The 21450-nt window shown below is 44.6% G+C and overlaps 2 protein-coding genes across 2 annotated transcripts in view; both read right to left on the reverse strand.

The window, feature by feature from the left end:
• Positions 1 to 12074: 12074 nt before the first annotated feature.
• On the reverse strand, positions 12075 to 15262 carry LOC308677146 (uncharacterized protein). Its single transcript, XM_081343311.1, has 2 exons — positions 14645 to 15262; positions 12075 to 12128 (listed from the first exon to the last, which is right to left on the reverse strand). Exons 1-2 carry the CDS (start codon positions 15042 to 15044, stop codon positions 12103 to 12105), a joined length of 426 nt encoding a protein of 141 aa, XP_081199437.1. The 5' UTR covers positions 15045 to 15262; the 3' UTR covers positions 12075 to 12102.
• Positions 15263 to 20032: 4770 nt separating this feature from the next.
• Positions 20033 to 21450, reverse strand: part of LOC308677345 (C-Jun-amino-terminal kinase-interacting protein 4-like) — a 50172-nt gene continuing 48754 nt past the window's right edge. The window contains exon 27 of the mRNA XM_081343615.1: positions 20033 to 21080. Coding sequence (XP_081199741.1) covers positions 20980 to 21080 — 101 coding nt within the window. The 3' untranslated portion in view covers positions 20033 to 20979. The remainder of the gene's footprint in view (positions 21081 to 21450) is intronic.

Raw genomic sequence — 21450 nt, forward strand, 5'->3', positions numbered from 1 at the left:
GTTTTGCCCCTTTTTATGACCTTTCTTGACACCCTTGTTAAGGGAATCACTGTAGTTGTTAAGTTAGTGTCACGGCTGTGATGAATATGTCTTTAAATGAATATGTCTTCCCCCATTGACTTTATTTGTCAGAAGGTCAGGAAAAGTGATTACATGATCCCGAGACACTGCAACCATCATAAGTACATGCTAGTGGACAAGGGTCTGAATTTTGATCATGTGGCCATGGGGATGTTGCAATGGTTGTAAGTCTGAAAAATAGTCCTAAATTCACTTTTTTCCCCAGTGCTGTTGTAACTTTCAACAGTCACTAAATGAATGGTTGTAAGTCAAGGAACATCTTTCAGTTGAAGGTACCCAAATAAATGAACCAGCTGGAACAATTCAAAGTGTATTGCTATCATAGAGTTTTTCAACCTTGGCAGCTTTCAGATGGGTGGATTCCAGCTCCCAGCTTGCTGGCTGGGGAATTCTGGGTGTTGGGAGTCCACCCATCTGAAAGCTGCCAAGATTGCAAAATGCTGCGCTGCTAGACTCCTGAGCCTTCAAATGAATCTCCACCACCCTCCTCCATCCTTTAGATTACACTTTAGACCAGGGGTAGGCAACCTTGGCTCTTTTATGACTCGTGAACTTCAACTCCCAGAATTCCTGAGCCAGCATGGCTCAGCTTAGAAACCTCTCCTTTCCCCCTCAGCATAGCTGGCTCAGGAATTCTGGGAGTTGAAGTCCACAAGTCATAAAAGAGCCAAGGTTGCCTACCCCTGCTTTAGACCATTACCTTGGTACCGTCCTTGCTTGATTTCTTCAGTCTCTCCAATGAAGAGGACAGGATGCTATAGAGGGTTACAAATTTAATGCTGCTTTTTTCTTTAGCTGCAAAGCAAATGGAAGAAAGGTCAACGGTGAGGTTCCCAGCTGAAATGGCGCAAGCTAAGGGACGGCCTATCTGTCAGTGTCATTTTCTCTTAGTTTTTCATTCTTACCAACTGGTCATCTTAGTCTCGATTCCCCTTACATTGATCAATTGCATGCAGACGTTAGCAGACTGCTTTGCTGAATGTGGAGAAGGGCAAATCTGGACCCATAGTCAATACTGCGCCTTAGTTCAATGACTTCGTTTATTTCAGCAAGGGATTCTCTGCAGGTATCATGGGTAACCCATACAGCTATTGGTAATTTTATTTGAGATTTCTTCCTACCTGTGTTTATTGCTGTTTTCACTTTGTTCTTGGCCAAAGGTACCTGCCTTCTGAGAAGACAGAGGTTAAATCAGACAAATTTAAGGAACTCTAAATAATCCTGATCATATGCTGATTATACCTCTAGATCTCAATTCTTATTAGCTTTGTCCTGCATAATATTCTTAAGCTAAGCAAGCCAATTGTAAAAGTCAATATACATCCATCAAAAGCCCTCAAAATGTGAATTTTTCATCAGGCCTGGGAATCCCCAGGCAGCAGAGAGCTCGTGCATTGATTGCACCATGTACAGTATGACATCTTAATTCACCCTCTTGAAATCGTGCTTTTATGCTAATAATTTAGTTCTTTTAATTTGCTTTTATATTGTTTTAACAGTTGATTTTATTGTAGGCCGCCCAGACTCACCTCATATGAGATGGATGACCTATAAAAGTTGATAAGTAAATAAAAAAAATCATTCGTATATGCTTAATTGGTCTCTGGAGCTAGAACCCTGGGACAACATGTTTTTAAAATAACTCTGTGGTAGAAATAAACATCATAATTTTTGCCAACACTCATCCATGCCTGGTGGTTTAGAAAGGGTTTCATCTGCAGCCAGAATGCCAGGCATTGCCTACAGTAGGGGTCCTCAACCCCTGGGCTGTGGACTGGTACTGTTAGGAACTGGGCCACGCAGGTTAGTGAGGCTTCATCTGCACATGCGTGGGATCTATGTAAACCACCATCATCACGCCGGTCCATGGAAAAACTGTTTTCCACAGAACTGGGCCCTGGAGCTCCAAAGTTGTGGACCATTGATCTGGAGTGGTTAACTTAAAACTGCTCTTATTTTAGCTAAATGGACATTAAGAGCCGTGGTGGCGCAGTGGTTAGACTGCGGTAATGCAGGCTACTTCTGCTGACTGCCTGCTGCCGGCAGTTCGGCAGTTCAGTTCTCACCGGCTTAAGGTCAACTCAACCTTCCATCCTTCCGAGGTCAGTAAGATGAGGACCCAGATTGTTGGGGGCAGCATGCTGACTCTGTAAACCACTTAGAGAGGGCTGTAAAGCACTGTGAAGTGGTGTATAAGTCTAAGTGCTATGGCTATTGCTATTTGGATGATAGAGACAGTGATAAGCAAAGGCTGAAATACAGTTGAAAAGGAACAAGTCTCTACAAACTGGTTTTTCCATCTTCAGACAACAGATTGGTACAGAGAAAAGTCAAAGGAAGCTAGCAGATGTAAAGGCTGCTTAACAGAACCTTCAATATTTATTTATTTATTTATTTATTTATTTATTTATTTATTTATTTATTTTTATTTATTATATTTTTATACCGCCCTTCTCCCGAAGGACTCAGGGCGGTGTACAGGGCAATAAATATAAAAACAGAATATAAAAGTTAAAATACAATTAAATATAATGCCCAAATTTAAAATTTAACACAATAATTAAGAACATGTTTAAAACCCCAACCCTAACCCATCAGACCAGGTCAGATTGCTCAAATAAATACGTTTTTAGATCGCGCCGGAAGGAGCAAAGGTCGGGGGCCATCCGGAGCTCAGCCGGCAAGCGGTTCCACAGGTCTGGCGCGCCCACAGACAACGCCCTCCCCCTGGGGGACACCAATCGGCATTCTTTGATCGGAGGCACTCTGTGGAAGCGCACTGGACGGAGGGAAGTTGACGCCGGCCGCAGGTGTAGGTAGGTAGTCCTTGACTTAGGACCACAATTGGGATTGGAACTTCTGTCACTAAGTGATGTGGTTGTTAAGTCAGGACTGTACCTGATTTTACAACCTTTTTTTGCTACAACCTTTTTTAAAATGAAACATGCAGTTGTTAAATGAAGGCATAAACTGCAACTTCATATGCCTAAAAGGGCCCATTACACTCTCTAACACAATTCCTGGGGGAAGAACCAGGTGTTCAGGGCCCTTGAAGGAGGTCAGGATGGGGGCCATTTGACTCTATGGGTGCATGCTGTTCCAGAGGACAAACATGATTGCAGAGAAGGGTCACTTTCTGGGTCACATAAAGTGGCGCCATTTCATCAGTTGACGCATTTCATCTCTGTTCAAACATTTAAGACAAGCAGACACCAACAGGAGATGGAAGGTCCCCTCAAACAATCAAGTCAGGTGTCAAGACTGTGCATCTCATTTTGAATCCACTTTACCTGCTCATCTCCCGTTTTCCTGTGGTCTTACTTTGCTCTTTGTGAGATTTATTTGCGCTCAATAATTTATTGGGAAGTTTGCTCAAATTTGGGTCAGCCGTTTCAGAGGGCCCCACAGCCACTGTTTTGCAGATGACTTGTGAAGTCTCCACTCCTACTGACATTGTGACTCTGTGGACTTGCTGCCCGGGGTCATTCTGCGAGGCGAGATGTCCCTTTTCCGGGGAAATGTTTGAAAAAGCCTGTGGCTTGTTCCCCAGAATCATGCTTGGGTTCCCCGAATTTTTATTAGTTTTACTGTTCTGGCTCTGATTTGCTAGACGGTTAACCGGAATGCTTTCTTTCACAGATTCTACTTTTGATTTCCTTTGGGCAGCCTGAGATGGACCAGTTTCCACCAACGTAGGATTTGCCTTTGGTTCAACTCTGGATGCAGGTTGATTCTGCTTTGGCGATTGGCTCTGGGACGGAGGTCCAGGAGACTTGGATGGGCCAGGCTGGCTCTCCCTTGATGTAGTAGCAGGATCCTCCTTCCTCGTGGCTTGAGGGCTTTTTTGTAACGGGGATGCCAGTTTGGTCTTTTGTAACAAGCATATTTCTTTTTTGCTTTTCTGAAGTGTGATTGGGATGGGAGTCGATTCAGATGAGATTTTTGAGGAAAGACGCTTCTTTTTCTCAAAATTGGGCTCTCTGACACTCTTCCGCCGATCTGCTGCTGAAATTAGCTCAGGTGCCCTGGATGTCAAGCCCTCAGAAATCCTTTTTGGAGAAAACTGCTCCTGCAACTTGGGCTGAATCTTTGCTGACTCCTTATCTACAGACAGCTGCTTCGCTTTAGGGCCTGAATGCTGAATGTGTTCTCTAGGAGGGGGCCTCTGTAATAAAAGAAATATATAGTGTCATGGTATCATTCCAGGAACCTCAGCTCCTTTTACCTGCCATGCAAGCCCAATGAATCACACCAGATAGGTGGGAAGGAAAAGAAAACTCTTATTGCTTGCTTGGACCGGATCCCCTTTCACACAGTTTTGAAAAGGATTCAAGGCCATGAACCAATCATGGGAGCCTAAGGGAATTCCCGCAGATTGTATTCTGCTAGGCCAGGGGTAGGCAACCTTGGCTCTTTTATGACTCGTGGATTTCAACTCCCAGAATTCCTGAGCCAGCCATGCTGAGGGAAAAGGGAGAGGTTTCCAAGCTGAGCCATGCTGGCTCAGGAATTCTGGGAGTTGAAGTCCACGAGTCATAAAAGAGCCAAGGTTGCCTACCAATCAATAGGCAGTCCTCAACTTATGACCTACAATGGAGCCCAAAATTTATGTTGCTCAGTGAGACATTTGTTGAGGGAATCGCTGCAGCTGTCAAGTTAGTAACACGGTTGTTAAGTGAATCCAGTTTATCCATTTTGACTTTGCTTGTCAGAAGGTCACAAAAGGTGATCACATGATCCTGGGACGCTGCAACCGTCATAAATGGGAGATAGTGGCCAACAGTCTGAATTTTGATCATGTGACACTTAACAGCTGCCACACTTAGCAACAGAAATTTTGGGCTCAGTTGTGGTAGTAAGTCGAGGACTACCTGACCTGATGTGAGTAGAAATGAATGAGACGGCATTGATATGTGCATGGCACAATGAAGGGGAGATTGTGGCAATGTCTGAGACTAAGATCAAGAGAGGGTAAGAAGTAGACCAACTAAGAAGGTTGAACAAATTGTGGGTTCTATAATCTCCTAGGACTTGAAATGGATGCTTAACATTAGAACTACAGTATAACAATAGCAATAGCACTTAGACTTATATATTGCTTTATAGTGCTTTACAGCCCTCTCTAAGCAATTTACAGAGTCAACGTATTGCCCCCAACAATCTGGGCCCTCATTTTACCGACCTCTGAAGGCTGGAAGTTTGAGTCAACCTTGAGCTGGTGAGAACTGAACTGCTGGCTGTCGGCGGTCAGCAGAATTAGCCTGCAATACTGCATTCTAACCACTGCGCCACCACAGCTCATTGTTATCATTAAAAAGGCACAACAAAGAATGTTCTTCCTCTGTCAGTTGAGGAAATTCAGATTATCCCAGCATCTGTTGGTACAGTTTTGCATAGGAATTATGGAGTCTGTTATTTGTACTTCTATAACTGTGTGGTTTGGTACAGCAACCAAACAGGAAACTTCAATGAATAGTCAAGACTGCAGAAAGAATAATTACAACCAGCCTGCATTCCATGGAAGACCGCCATACTGCATGGGTCAAAAGGAGGGCTGAGAAGATGTCTGCAGATCCCTCACATCCTGGACATAAACTATTTCAACTCCTTCCCTTGGGACACTACTATGGGGCATTGTATGCCAAGACAACTTGGCACAGGGACCCTTACTCTGCTGAACATCTAATTCTTACAGTTCTGTCTAATGTCTATGTATTGTCTAATGTCTATGTATATTAGCCATATAGTGCGCCTGCAGTATTATTATTTATTCTTGTTATCATTTCCTTCTTTCACAGGTATTATTATTTTTACTGTTGCTTTGCATGTACACTGAGTGCTTCTCTACCTGGAGATGAATTCCTTGTCCGTCTAGCGACACTTAGCCAAATCAAGTATTCAATTCAGTTCAAAATGGATTGGCATAGGGAAGGATCTAGTTCAAGGGTAGGCAACCTTGGCTCTTTTATGACTTGTGGACTTCCAGAATTCCTGAGTCAGCATGGCTGGTTTAGGAATTCTGGGTATTGAAGTCCACAAGTCATAAAAGAGCCAAGGTTACCTACCCCTGTTCCTTGGGTCAATTCTTGACCCGGCACTTCTTATTCGGTACTTCTTACATTTTCCAATTTTATCTCACTTCGGCCAACTTAGTTTACAAAGGACTACTCTTCCATAAAGAGCCAACCTCAGGTTTCTTCTCGGGATTTTCTGGAGTCTTGCTCTTGCCAGTGGCCAGGCGTATCAGGTAAATCAGGCGCACCCAGCAGTCAAAGAGGAAATCCGCCTTCTCTTCCCTGGCAGAGAGTTGCAGGTAATACTTGTCCCCTGTGGGCAGCTGCATTTTCAGCTGCCGTTTGCTTGCGTCATGGACAAAAATCTCCACCAGCTCCATTGGGATCAACCTGTAGATAAGGAACAGCAACATGAGAACTCAAACTTTGCAAGGAGGCATGGGAAGGCAGGGTGAGGAATGCTGTGCCAGTCTTACCGGGTGATTTCTAATGCTCTAGACCTCGGCATTTTATTCATTGTTTCTTGTTTTTCCCGGGCGATAATCATCAGATCAGGAAGGAGCAACTTGGGGCTGCTGGCTAAAATACCTATGGTGACTACATTGGGATGTTTGTGGATGTTAATGAATTGGCCTTCTTTGTTCACCTGTATGGAGACAAAAGAAGAAGGTGTCCCGAGATGCCTTCAAATAAGTTTAGAAGCTTGGCTTTTAATGATCACACAGAATAGTATTTGTTTAATTTATTTGTTGCCCATCTCTCCAAGGAGATATTCTGGGTGGCTTACAACAGTAAAAATGGAGAAATGAAAAGAATAAACATAAGATCCACAAGCACCCCAATGTAGTCATCATAGGTATTTTATCCTACAGTCCCCATATCAAAGTAAACAAACACTAAACAATGGAATCGATAAACAATGAAAGTACTGTATGGTAATGTGACATTAAAAATGGACAGGGGGAAGCAAGGAGCACGGGGGGGGGAGGTGGAGTTTGCTATCAGTCTAGTCTTATTACTTAGGAACAAGTATCATTTTGTTACTAAATGAATACAGCTAGTCCTTGACATGCGTCCATCCATTTAGCAACTGTTCAGAGTTACAATGGTGCTGAAAAATGTGGCTTAAAACCAGTCCTTCCCCTTTCAGTCGTTACCGTGTCTTGCAGTGACATGATCACCATTTCGACCTTCCCAGCTGGCTTCCAACAAGCAGGGTCAATTGAGAAAGTCACAAATTACAGTCAGGTGATATCTAGCTTAACAACCACAACGCTTAACAACAAGCTTTCTGCTCCCTATTGTGGTTCTAAGTCGAGGATTACGTGTAACTAAAATGAACATTTACAGCTGTGCTCCCACCCAGCCAATCTCATTCCCTAGCAATAAAATGCTGTTTATGGGGAAAAAGGCATCCCTCCAAGTGGTGATGTGAGATTTCTTTGCCCCTGGCCCTAACAGTGATCCGCTTGCTGGATCCTTGAGCACCAGGACCAGGTGTGATTGCTGGTGAAATGGTCCACCAGCCAGCACAATTCAAGCCATGGAGCAGGTCTATAAGCATCTCTGAGAGCTACAGGCAGTTCTTTACTTAACCTCTTGTTTAGTGACTGTTTGAGGTTGCAATGGGTATTGAAAAAAGTGACCTATGACTAGACCTTATGCTTATGACCCTTACAGAATCTCCAGTTACATGGCAGCCGGCATGTATTCAAAATGGCTGCAGCGTTCTGGGTCATGTGATCACCTTCCAACAAGCAAAGTCAAGGGTGGAAGCTGGATTCACTTCACAACTGTGGCAAACAAGGTTGTGAGGCCTTTTAAGTGTGACTCACTTAATGACTGCCTTGCTTAGCAAGGAGAAATCCTGGTCCCAATTGTTGTTGTAGGTTAAGGACTACTTGTAATAGAATAATAACTTTATTGTCACTTTGAATGCACACTAATCAGCACGTTAAAATGAAATGATGTTGCATTCAGCTCTCAAAGGGTCACAACCTCCGATATACACTACATCAGGGGTCTTCAAACTTGGCCCTTTTATGACTGGCTGAGGAATTCTGGGAGTTGAAGTCCACAAGTCATAAAAGGGCCAAGTCTGAAGACCCCCTGCACTACATAACTATGACAAAAATAAATGAACAAATAAATACAGAATTATGCATATACCCACATATAAATAGGAATAGGAAACAGAGTAGCAGTTTCTCCCTATTGAAAATCCCTGCTCATTCCTAGACAACAAGAAAGAGCACCCAATCACCTGGAAAAAGTTGCTCTCAAAGGTTTGTGAGCCTCTAAACACACTGTACTCTGGCAACTGCAGCAATCTGTGCAATTTGCCAGGTGATGGTGACCAACCCTGGAGAGCTTGATCATGTATATCTTCTGGAGGACTCCACTGGCTCCTTGTTGGTTCCCTTCCTGGAAGGCAGCAAAATAATAAGAGAACAGATGTGGAAAGTGTGACAAGAATCAAGATGTGCAAGCTCACAACATTTTTAATTAGTCTGCAGGACTGGGCATGTCTTTAAAGGACCTATCCTACACCCTCAGTGGAGTGCTCCTTTGGTATCCATCCACAGTTGTTGTTTTTTTCTCTTTGTCTCAAGCTACAGCCACTTGAGGCAGGGACCTGTACTTTGTTCTTGAACACTGCAAGTCAACGAACCATGACATATATTTCCATGTTTTAATATTATATGGAAATGACCTTGGGAGACAGGAAGAAGAGCTGCAGCCTAGACAACTGTAATGCACAAGATATCTCAGCCCACAGCTAAGGTAAGGTAAGATAAGGTAAGGTGAGGTAAAGTGAGATGAGGTGAGATAGGATAGGATAGGATAGGATAGGATAGGATAGGATAGGATAGGGTAGGGTAGGGTAGGGTAGGGTAGGGTAGGGTAGGGTAGGGCAGGGCAGGGCAGGGCAGGGCAGGGCAGGGCAAGGGAAGGGAAGGGAAGGGAAGGGAAGGCAAAGCAAGAAGATAAGATAAGATAACCTTTATTGTCATTTTTTTCTGTAAACACACTGGCACACATTAGAAAATGTAATTCTGATTTCCTTCTGATTCGGAAGGAAAAAAAAGTGTGGGAAGCACCTCAGAAGGAACTGTCTCTAATGCTTTCAGACTTGAAAGATGCTGTTACAGACTACAACACAGGTAGTGCTAGTATTCAGGGTTTGTGCTTCTTGCCTGGACTACCTTGCAGGGCTGACTCACATCTAGTTGGTCCTCTCTGACGCCGAAGTCAATTTCATGGGATGAAAGAAAAATCCTCCAGTCTCCAAACTCAGCCATCTGCTGAGACCAGCCTCAGAATAACTCCAAACCCTCTAAGTGACCCTCATATGTTCCCCACGCATTTTAAATTGTTTAAGATTTAAATAAAACTAAAACACCCCAAGTTTCACCAGATCTTTGTGTAATCGTATGTCATCTTCTGAAGGGTCAGGAAAAATTGCACCAGATCTGTTGAGGTTGGGGGTATTTAATGAAACCAAATTACATTTAATTTATTTATTTTATTTATTTTATTAAACTTATATACCGCCCTTCTCCCATAGGACTCAGGGTGGTTCACAAGGTTTTTTAAAACAATGCAACAAGTTACAAAAATTAAAGCAATTAAAATAATTACACTAACCTTGAAATATAACCCAATTACAATTAAAAATACAATTAAAACCCCAGTTAATACTCTCAGTCTAGGCCAGAAAGCTCGAAGAGCCAGGTCTTTAGGTCCCGGCGGAATGAGCGAAGGTCAGGGGCAGTCCTAAGCTCTACAGGCAGCTGGTTCCAAAGGGCAGGCGCACCCACAGAGAAGGCCCTCCCCCTGGGTATTGTCTGCCGGCAATCTTTTACTGGCGGTACCCTGAGGAGACCCTCCCTGTGGGAGCGCACAGGACGAAGGGAAGTTGATGCCAGCAGCAGGTGTTCCCTCAAATTTAAATTTCAAATGAAAGGTTCTTTAGAGGGCCACCTCCAAAATATGCAAGGTAAACCCTCGGAGGACCATTATCTGAAAAAGTGGCTGACACTGCTGTTAGCTTCTGCCCACAAGCAAAACGATTGTCACCCAAGTCTTTCCCTTTAACCCCCATGAAACTCAACAAACATCCTCCTGTATTTGATCCTTCCTCACAACCCAGCAGAAAAACACAAGTATGTAAGTTGTTCCCACCTGGAGGATATGAGAACATGGCTAAGACTGAGTGGGAGAATTTATAATCCCTGCTTGATTATCATGACACTGGAGCAAAAGCATCCCCCAGGCCACAAAATTCTGGCTCATCGTTCTGGGTGGGGCTGGACCCCCCCATGGTTTTCGGGGCTCCCCGTTTCTGTACCCTCTCTTCTCTCCACTTTCCACCTTTCTTGGCTGAAAGGCATCTCTCTCCTACTGGAAAATCTGTCTGCCAATTATTTCTGCATTGTGACATCAACCAAGAAAGCTGGGGGTGGGCTGCTGGATTGTTAGAGGTGTTAGAGAGTAGAGAAAATCAGCAAAGGGTCAAAAGGGGGTAGCAAGAAGATGGGGGCTGGATGACTGCCGCTCTCCAGCTAGGTGGAATGTTTTTCCATGCCACAACTCAAATATTCTTAGATGGTGGAGCTCACAATCTGGAAATTCTAAGCATTAGTCTCGGATCTAAGAGGATGGCAATATGCCAAGCAAAGGTAAGTCTACCTGTTGGGAAAGCACAAGTGATTCCTTAAAGTAAATTTTTCTCTTAGAACTGCCAGATGATTCAGAGAATGTTACCCCTGGAAAATACAAAGCTAAAAGAGATTTATGTGCTTTATTATCTCAAAATATATCTTGTGTGTGCAAAATGCCAAAAAAAAAAACACCTCTATGTTGGTCATAAAAGTAGATAGAGAAATTATTGAGGCCAAATAAAAACAAAGAGGCAAACTATAGTGTTTAGTTCTGATAGACGAGGACTCAGAGTGGTTTAACAAGGAATGAGTTTATTGAATACACAAAGTCAACTGCTAACTGTCAAATGTTGCAACCCTTTTATAGGGAAAGCGTTTGAACTGTAACCAATACAAACAGTCTCTTTTCCCGCTCCTTGGTTGTGGCGTCCAATGAATGCACCTTATTTTCCCGCTTAAAACCTTGCAAAGCTGCACTGTGTTTGCAATCTCTTCCAAGGCCTATTGCTAACTATTTACATACATAACACCCCTTACCCCCCAGTTGATGTCATTTTCTTACAAAATCCCTTAGGTATTTTGGTGGCCTATGTATTCTGGACGGGTATCTGTTGCTTTGGCTATTAGGGACCCTTCTTTCTGGTTGACTGCTAGGCTGCTGGTTACTACTGGACCTGGGCTCTGGGTTACTGTCTACAGATGTACTGTCTTGAATAATAGGATGTGTTTGGAATTCAGTGGTCACTGGCCTACTTCGCAGGGGTATTTCCCAATCAATTGGACTGAATTGTTGTTGTTGGGCATCAGGGAATGTGTTATCATGCCCAACCCCCACAACGCTTCCAGGCCTAATGTTGTCTGTACTGTTTCCCCTTACTAATCCTTGGTCCCCCTCAGCAGGCACACACCCCCTCGATCTTTTCCTCAGTTGGTCTACGTGTCTTTTACAAATCCTATTCCCTTCCCCCTCAATGATGTAAGATAGGGGACCCAAGATTTCAGTTACCACCCCTGGAATCCATTTGTCCCCTTGGGCGTAGTTCCTGGCCCAAATCAAGTCCCCCACTGCAAATGTTCTGTTAGGAATGTCAAATTCGATGTTTGGTTGGAGTCTGTCAGGATGTAATCTGTCCAACTTGGTCAATATTTTCCTGCCCCACCTCATTTCAGCTGGGCTTTTCCCCGTAGCCGAACAGGGGGTTGTGTGTTGAGCCAACAAGAACTCAGCTAGTCTCTGATGCCAGTCACCTCGAATGATCCTTTTAAGCGCGTCCTTCGTGGTCCTCACGTTCCTTTCAGCCAATCCGTTGGTGGAGGGGTGGAAGGGTGCAGAAGTCTTGTGCTTAATCGAGTTGGCCTTGAGGAAATCCTGAAATTCAATAGATGTGAATTGTGGCCCATTATCTGACACTATTAAATCTGGCAACCCATGAGTGGCAAAGAGGCCCCTTAATGCCTGTATTGTTCTGCCTGCCGTTACTGAACTGACCGGTATTACTTCTAGCCATCTAGAGTAACTGTCGACCACTACAAGGAACGTTAACCCCTGGAAAGGTCCCGCGAAATCAATATGAATCCTGGACCAAGGATTCCTAGCTAGCTCCCATTTATGTGTGCGGATGTGTTGTTGTTCAGGCCTGGAGCGTTGGCACAGATGGCAATTGGCAACGCATTCCTCAATGTCGTGGTCCAATCCTGGCCACCACAAGTGACTCCTAGCCAGGGCCTTCATCCTTACTATTCCAGGGTGTCCCTCATGCAATTCAACTAGGATAGCTGATTTGTGGATTTCCGGAATGACTACGCGAGTTCCCCAGAGTAAGCACCCCATATGAACTGATAGTTCATCTTTCCTTCTGAAAAATGGACTGTATTTTACGTCCGGGTTGGCGTTGGGCCAACCACTCATGGCCCAGGCCATTACTCTCCTTAAGATGAGGTCCTTATTGGTTGCCTCAGCAATGTCTTTTGCCGTTAATGGCAAATCAGGAATATCCTGTAGGGACATTATTTGTCCCACTGGGGCAGGGTCCTCCTCTGTTGTGCTTAGAGGCAATCTGCTAAGAGCGTCTGCATGACCCATGTCCTTACCTGGCCTGTATTGGAGGGAAAATGAGTATGCTGAGAGGAAAATGGACCACCTCAGCATCCTGGGTGACATAATCTGAGGAGTCTGTTTATCTGTGGTAAACAGTCCCAGCAAGGGTTTGTGGTCAGTCAGTATAGTAAAGTTCCTACCATACAGGTAATCGTGGAACTTCTTAACTCCTGCCACAATAGCTAATGCCTCCCTGTCTATTTGCGCATAGTTCCGCTCTGCCTTGGTTAGTGTGCGGGAGTAGTATGCAATGGGTCTTTGTATTCCTTGGTTGTCTAAGTGGCTGATCACCGCCCCTACGCCATAAGGCGAAGCATCGCATGCCAGGAAGATTGGTTTGTTTTCAATAAAGTGAGTCACAGTTGAATTACTGGAAAGGATGTCTTTTAGAGTTTGGAAACTCTCTTTGTGCTTGTTCTGCCATTGCCAAGGGGTCTTCTTATCTAGGAGTCTGTGCAGAGGTTCTGCAATGGCAGCCTTATGTGGTACAAAAGTGTGATAAAAATTTACCAAGCCTAGGAAGGCCTGTAGTTCTGCCTTGTTCCTTGGTTCAGGAGCCCCTTTTATTGCTTTGATTTTTTCAGGGGTAGGATGGACTCCACTTTTGTCAATCCTGAACCCCAAAAAATCAGTGGATTTAACCCCAATGCTACATTTTTCCTTTTTTAATTTTAACCCAGCCTTCCTAAATCTGCCCAGTACCTGTTCCAGCCGCTCTACTAACATTCCTTCATCTTTTCCAGCTATTAGGACATCATCAAAGTAAGGGCATACTCCAGGTATGCCCTTTAAGGTCCTCTCCATCACTTCTTGGAAGATGCCTGGAGCTGCTGCAATTCCAAATTGCAGCCTGTGGACTCGGAACGCCCCCTTGTGGGTAACAATTGTTTGTGCCTCTGCAGCCTCCTTGGAAACAGTTAACTGTAAGTACGCATGCGCCAAGTCGAGCTTGGCGAAGATGGCGGCGTCCTGGATCGTGGCGAGGACCTGCTTCACCGTCGGGACCGGGTAAGCATGTTTTTTCATCCCAATGTTGAGGGTGGCTTTATAGTCGGCGCAGATTCTCACATCCCCATTGGGTTTGAGGGGTGTGACAATCGGCGTCTCCCACAAACCGCCCTCAACAGGTTCTAGAACTCCGAGGCCTACAAGCCGGTCGAGCTCGGCCTCAATTTTTTCTTTTAAGGCAAAAGGCACTCTCCGGGCCTTTAGCCTGATCGGGTTTACTGAGGGGTCTAGGTTAAAGTTAATGGGGGGCCCTTTGTACTTGCCTAGAGATCCATCGAATACGTCTGCAAATTCTTTGCAGACGGATTCGAGGGTCTTATTTCTAATCACTGAATTTATTCCTCCTATCCAAATTCCTAGGGCTGGAAACCAATTAAGCCCTATTAAGCTGGTCCTATTCCCCTCCGTAACTACCAAATCTAAGACCCCCTTAAACCCCTTAAAATTTACTTTAAGGCTGGTCTTCCCTTTTACGATTATTGGACTTTTTTGGAAGTCCATTAATTGAATAGTTGTTGGTTTAAGTGGAATTCTTTTTCCACTTAGTTGTTCAATTTTCTCAAGGGTTTCAGTGGAAATTATCGACACTGAAGCCCCTGAGTCGATTTCCATTCTGCAAGGGACCCCTTGCAGAAGGACTGTAATTTTTAATTTTCCGTCCGGAAAATTGTGCCCCCTTCCCCGCCGTCTCCGATTGACGCGGGCCACCTCCCTTAGAGTTGGACTTTCCACCCGGGGTTTAGGGGTCTCCTTGCCACTAGCATTAGGGGTTACCTTACCCTCTGGCCACACATCGACTTCGTTCAGACGGGTGTCCCGACCGCGACTTCTGCAGATGGCCTGGATGTGGCCAGTCTTGCCGCAAGCCCTGCACTTGGCGGTACGAAATCGGCAGGAAGCGCGGGAATGGTTGCCGCCGCAGCTGCCGCATCGGTTCTGCGTTTCGTTGTCGCGCGGTCTGGTTGCTGTGTCCCGCCACGGTCGTTGTGCCCCGGTCGGTGGTCTTTGCGGTGTTGCGGGTTGTTGCCGGCGGCCAGGGTCAGGCCCCTCGCTTCTGAGTTGTTTTGGTGCCATCTTTCCGAATCGCCTGGAGACTTCTGCGATCTCTTCCTCCCACTGCTGATCCACCTCCCCGCAGTCCACATAGCCCTCTTGGTTAATTTCGGGTGCTGTCGCCATGCTACTGCGGGGGGGGTCGCGGTACCCGGTTGACTCATACGTGAGGAGTTCGTCTAACACTTCCTGTAAATCGCCGGTAGGTTTGGCGATTATTCTATTCTGTAATTGTTCATCGCGTAAGCCCAGCACGACTCTGTCCCTAATTCTAATCTCTAAATTGTCGTATTTGCAACGAACTGCTGCTTCCCGGACGGCAGCGACGAATTTCTGTATGGACTCCCCCGGTCTCTGATTCCGCTTCTCGAAGAGGCGCCGCCAAAAGAGTTCGGACCTTCGGGGAGTAAAGTGAACTTTTAATTTTGCGAGGAGGTCGGCATAGGGCACGCTGGAGACTGGTTGAGGCTGGCACAGCCCGACAGCAACTCTGTAGACCGGTGTGCCGCAGATTGTCAAGAGTGCCGCCGCTTTTTTCCGGTCGTCGGTGATTCCGTTCACCAACAGGAATCCCTCGACCTGCCCGATGTATTCTTCCCAATCCTCGGGGAAGTTAGGGTCAAATTCCTTCAGTGACCCAATCTGCGCCATTCGGAGAATTTTTTTTATTCTGCCGCGGCCGCTGAGTTGACTTGACACGTATTCGAATTCCGCCGCCTTTGCGCGACAATTCTGCCGATTCTCTGGTCTTCTGTCTATCCCACCTTCGTCGCCAGTTGTTTAGTTCTGATAGACGAGGACTCAGAGTGGTTTAACAAGGAATGAGTTTATTGAATACACAAAGTCAACTGCTAACTGTCAAATGTTGCAACCCTTTTATAGGGAAAGCGTTTGAACTGTAACCAATACAAACAGTCTCTTTTCCCGCTCCTTGGTTGTGGCGTCCAATGAATGCACCTTATTTTCCCGCTTAAAACCTTGCAAAGCTGCACTGTGTTTGCAATCTCTTCCAAGGCCTATTGCTAACTATTTACATACATAACATATAGTATCCTTTCCTTCGTTTTTAGCAATGCATATTTAAGGAGAGGTTTCAAACCTCTCTAAAAGAATAGTTGGCAACCAACAGCCCACAGGATGGGTCTGTCCTGCCACCTAAAATCATCACAAAAAATATATGTCATACCTTATCTCTTGCTTGCGGCGATTCTAAAAAAGTAAACTTTGCAGTTCTGTCTCATACCTGATGTAGAACTGCATCATTTAAATAAATTGCAATGATTTGAATGACATAATGTCTATATTGCTTATAACACACCTTCAGTTGCTGAGGTCTCTTCCTCCCTCCCTCCAGAAGCATTTCTTTGCCCAACCGCAAGGGGCGCCCTCTGCATGCCCTCTTTTTCCTTTTGGCCTCACCCCTCTATTTTCCCCTTAAGAAACACTTCTCTATGGTTTGTCCCAATTGCCAGTGTATTTACTCAAGAGAGAGTACAAGTAGTCCTCGCTTTAAGTACCACAACGGAGCCTGGAATGTCCATTGTAAGCCACTGTGGTCATTAAGTGGGTCGCCCCACGACCTGACTCCATTTTACAACAGTTTTACAAGGGTCATAAAGTGAGTCACCATTGTAGTTAATCAAATGGTGCGATTGTTAAGCAAACCACATGGTCATTAAGTGAATCCATTCTCTCAAATGGGCATTTTGGGCTGGCAATTTTTTTTTTATTATTATTATTATTATTATTATTATTATTATTATTATTATTATTATTATTATTATTATTATTATTATTATTATTATTATTATTATTATTATTATTATTCAGCAACCAACATTGGAAAAATGCAACTGGTTGAAAATGTGAGATGGCTGCCAAGTGCCTGAAATGCAACTCTGTGGCTGCTGGGTGATGGTGGTGCCTAGCAGTAATGTCTAACGTCTAGGAAGGGTTGTAATTAGCTTTTGGGAGGATGGTCATCACTTTGCTCATTAAACAACTCCTCATTAAGCAAGGATTTCCTGCAATGCAGACATGGCCATTGGCCTCTATGTGGAAGAAGGATGCTGACCTCTTGGCCTAGAAACTTAAACAGCACTCAGGAGCTAACAACAGAAGAGTCAACACTTGGCCAAATGAATTTCTTTTATTGCAGATATTAAGATACCCTAGTAACAAAAACAGCTAGTGCAAAATCAAGCACCTAAGCTCTCTATTTATAACAGATCCATGGTTGAAATCTGTTTCTTCTTCTGCCCTTACATGGTAAAAAAACCTCCAAAACTTTTCACTTCTTGTTCCTTGCCCTTGGATGGGCTTTGGATAAGGGTCCTATCCAGTGCTAACTCAAGGTTGTATGGTGTCCCTAGGCTATATTGACTGATGGTACCATCTTCTGCTGATGCAAAGATGGCATCTTTAGAATGATCTGGAAGATTAGGTGGCATGGGCGCCCCCAAACATTGACATGCTAGATCAGTGTGTTCCCCAATCTTTACGGATTTATGTATCAGCAAGGGGCGGGGGGGGAGAGGGGATGGTTTTGCGTGAGTGGCACGGATGTGTGCACTTGCCCACCACTTGCACAAATAGAGCTGCAGGCTTCCCTGCCGCTCGCACAAGTGGAGCTGCACATGTGCATGCGCTCGTGCACCTCTGCTGCGGCCCGGTTCTGAATGGGCCACAGCCTGGTACTAGGCCGCAGCCTGCGTAGCTTTAGTTTAAAGCTGGCCTCAGTCATCTGGCTTCAAGTTCCTTCACTTCCAGCTTTGTGGACTTCAATCCTCATAGGTTCAAACAGATTTAAATCCTGTGCCTAGACCAGTGTTTCTCAACTTTAAGATTGACTTCAGATCCCAGAATTAAAGTTGTTAGGACTGAGAAACACTGTGATATACCAACTGAAACACACAAGCTAAGATTTACCAGCGTATCTTAACCTGAGCAAGATTTATGTGGACTTCAACTCCCAGACTTCCCCAGCCATGCTAACCAGTATTTTGATTCATCGGTGTTTTAATATTCATCAGGCAAATGACCTACTTGCCACCTTTTGTGAATTATGATAGGACAATTAGGCTGCATTTCCAACAGGGCTGGTACCATAGAGAAAATCCCAGTTGGGTCAGAAGGTGGGAATTGAGCTTCACGCCCAGCATATGATCCAGACCCTCTGTCCAATGGACTTATTTTTTTCTTAATCTTTATGTCTAAGCTTTACAATAATTGTGATGAGCATGGCTCTGTGTTCGTAGGAATGCCATGATGGCAGCAGCTACAGTGTCACTGCCCGTCACTAGAACTTTTGGGTTGGGATGTGGTGGCATTTTATTATGTCCTGTGAAGCAAGGAATCAAACAGAATAGAACTGGAAGGGACCTTGGAGGTCTTCTAATCCAACCCCCTGCTCAAGCAAGAGACCCTATACCATTTCAGACAGGTGGCTTGTCCAAGTCTCCTCTTAAAAACCTCCACCCACAACTTCTGAAGGCAAGCTGTCCCAGTGGTTAATTGTCCTATTAGGAAGTTTTTCCTTAATTCCAGGTTGCTTCTCTCCTTGATTAGTTTCCATCCATGGTTTCTTGTCTTGCTTTCTGGTACTTTGGTAAATAAGTGCATCTCTACCAGATGTTCAGAAGTGCACCTCCACCAGATGATTTCATTGACTCTTAGCAACCTAAAGCACTTTCATGGTATTCGCACGCCTTGATACCTTTGCAGATATTCTGGATTGGGAGGTTCCATTTTTATTTTTGTTGGAGAAAATAGGGCCCCTGGTGGGATAGATATAGCATTTTCCTGATGTCCTCCAGATGTCTGAACTTCAGTTCGCAGAATTTCTAGGCAATGTGGAATTTGACAAGTTGATTCGACTTGTTGGAAGTAAATTGAAATGTAAGACTACAGATGGTCCTCGACTTATGACCACAGCTGAGCCCAAATTTTTGCTACTAAGCGAAACAGCTGCAAGACAGTTGTTAAGTGAGTTTTGCCCCATTTTTCAACCTTTCTTGGCACAGTCCTTAAGTGAATCACTACAGTTGTTAAGTTAGTAACATGGTTGTTACATAAATCTGGCCTCCCCATTAACTTTGCTCGTCAGGATGCTGCAAAAAGTGATCACATGACCCAGGGATACTGCAACTGCCATAAATACATGCCAGTTGCCAAGCATCCTAATTTTGATCATGTGACCATGGGGAAGCTGCAACAGTTGGTTAAGTGTGAAAAATGGTCATAATTATGATCGCTTTTTTCAGTGCTGTTGTAACTTTGAACAGTTACTAAATGAGTGGTTGTTAAATCGAGGACTACTAGTAGTAGACATAGAAATAATACAATAATTGCATCAGGAATTCTCAAACTGTTTGCGTAAAGAGGCTTATGTATAGGTAGTTCTTGACTTATAACCACAGTTGGGACCAGAATTTTAATTGCTAAGCAAATGAGCCACCCCCAATTTGATGACCTTCTTTGCCACAGTTGTTAAGCAAAGCACTATAGTTGTTAAGTGAATTATGTGGTCATTAAACAAATCCAGCTTCTCCAATTCACCTTGCTTGTCCAAAGCTAGCTGAGAAGGTCCCGAGTAGCATTCATGTGATCCTGGGATGTAGCAACCATCATAAATACTGGCCAAGTACCAGAATTTTGATCACATAGTGTGGGGATGGTGCAAAAGTTGTTAAGGGTAAGGACCAGTAGTCAGTCACTTTCTTCAGTGCCCCTGTAACTTTAGCAGTCACTAAATGAATGGTTGTAACTTGAGGACCACCTGTATTACACCGCAGTCAAATGGCAATAACTCTTTTTTTTAATGGGATAAAATTGTCCTGCTTGAATGCAGATGGACATTAATAGTTGGGACTTCTCAGCTTATTTTTCCATAGATAAATAGCAAGCTACTGCAGCATTACATTAGGATAAATCAAATTACTTTAACAATGAGGTATGGTTCTGTCTACCAGGAATACTTTAGACAAAGAAATCTCCAGCTGTGTTTTGTGAGAAATTTTATCTTCTGCTTTGCATAAAGACTCCAAATGCAATTCCTGAACAAGCACGAGGGACAGAACAGTAGTAGTAGTACAGTAGTACCAGCCACAGCAAGAATAAGAATAACAATAGCTTTAATATGAAACCATCCCACAAAGGGAGATGCTGAGTTCCTTCTAAAAACTCAGTCCCTGAAGAGCTAATAAACATCATAGAAGAAACCCTGAGAAATTAAACGGGGTGGAGTGGGGTGGGGAGAGGTGTCTTGAAGCAAATGCATCTTTAAAGAGTTCCAGGCAGGATTTGGTTAACTCCAAAGAGGTGAAGGGGGTGGAGGTGGTATAATCCCTGTTGCAATTCCAGAGCAAGGACAAGGAAGCTCCCCCTTGAGGTCTCTTTGAGTAATGCAGCAGCTTGCTTCAACAGGCTTCACCAGTTCTATTCCCGAATGTCCACATTTACTAGAAGTAGAAAAGCATCAGTTTCAATCATAGTCAAGTAGGAATCCGGAAAGGAATGAGAAGGCCTTCACTTCAGCCAATGTGGGTGCTGCTTCTCTTCCAGAGTATTTCCCAGTTTTTGACAGTTTCAGCTCCAATGATTTTGAAGCTCTGCCTTCAATCCCCATTGGTACTAAACAATTCGTGGCTATCTACTTCCAAGCATCTGACCAGCAAGAGGTATATTGTTATTCTTTGTAAACTGAGGGCACCTTGAGCAATAAAATCAGGATTTGAAGGCGTTCAGTCTATATACAAATGGCCCAACTCCAGTGTGAAAGAATGGAAATCGATGATATAAAGGGAGGATTTGGAGGAGGCACCAACTATTCTTCTCACCGAGCCTGTTCACCAAACAGATTCCAGAGCTCCAGTGGCTTTTCCCCATCACCAGTCTCAAAAGGTAAAAAAGTTTTATCTCAACTCTGCAAACCCCAGAGAGGGGTGACCTGAGTCAGGGAAGAGAGCAGGAAACAGTGACAGGAAGGCAGTGCCAACATCTGGCAGCTGTGTCATTCCCTCCCAGGCAGAAGCACATGTCCCAAGTGTCCACGATCATGACCTCAGTCCTGCACCTGCCAGACGATGAGGTGGCTCCGCTCCGCTCGACGGAGGCGCGGGTTCGGGTGTAGCAGGTCACCATAGTGCTTATCGGAGTTGTCTCCTGGACATGGAAGAAAACGGTGGCCACATTAGAAGACTTCAGGTCTACCCCAAAGGAACCACCAAGAACATTCCCACCAACACCACCCGGGAAAAACACTAGTGTATAAACAGAAAAGGGACGCGGTGGCTCAGTGGGTTAGGACGCTGAGCTTGTCGATCAGAAGGTTGGCAGTTTGGCGGGTCGAATCCCAAGTGCCGCGTAACAGAGTGAGCGCCTGTTACTCGTCCCAGCTTCTGCCAACCTAGCAGTTCGAAAGCACGTAAAAATGCAAGTAGAAAACTAGGGACCACTACGGTGGGAAGGTAACAGCGTTCCATGCACGGAGACGTCCTCAGACAAGTGCTGGCTCTTTGGCTTTGAAATGGAG

This window comes from Vipera berus (assembly GCF_964194415.1).
Source record: "Vipera berus genome assembly, chromosome: Z".
NCBI lineage: Eukaryota > Metazoa > Chordata > Lepidosauria > Squamata > Viperidae > Vipera > Vipera berus.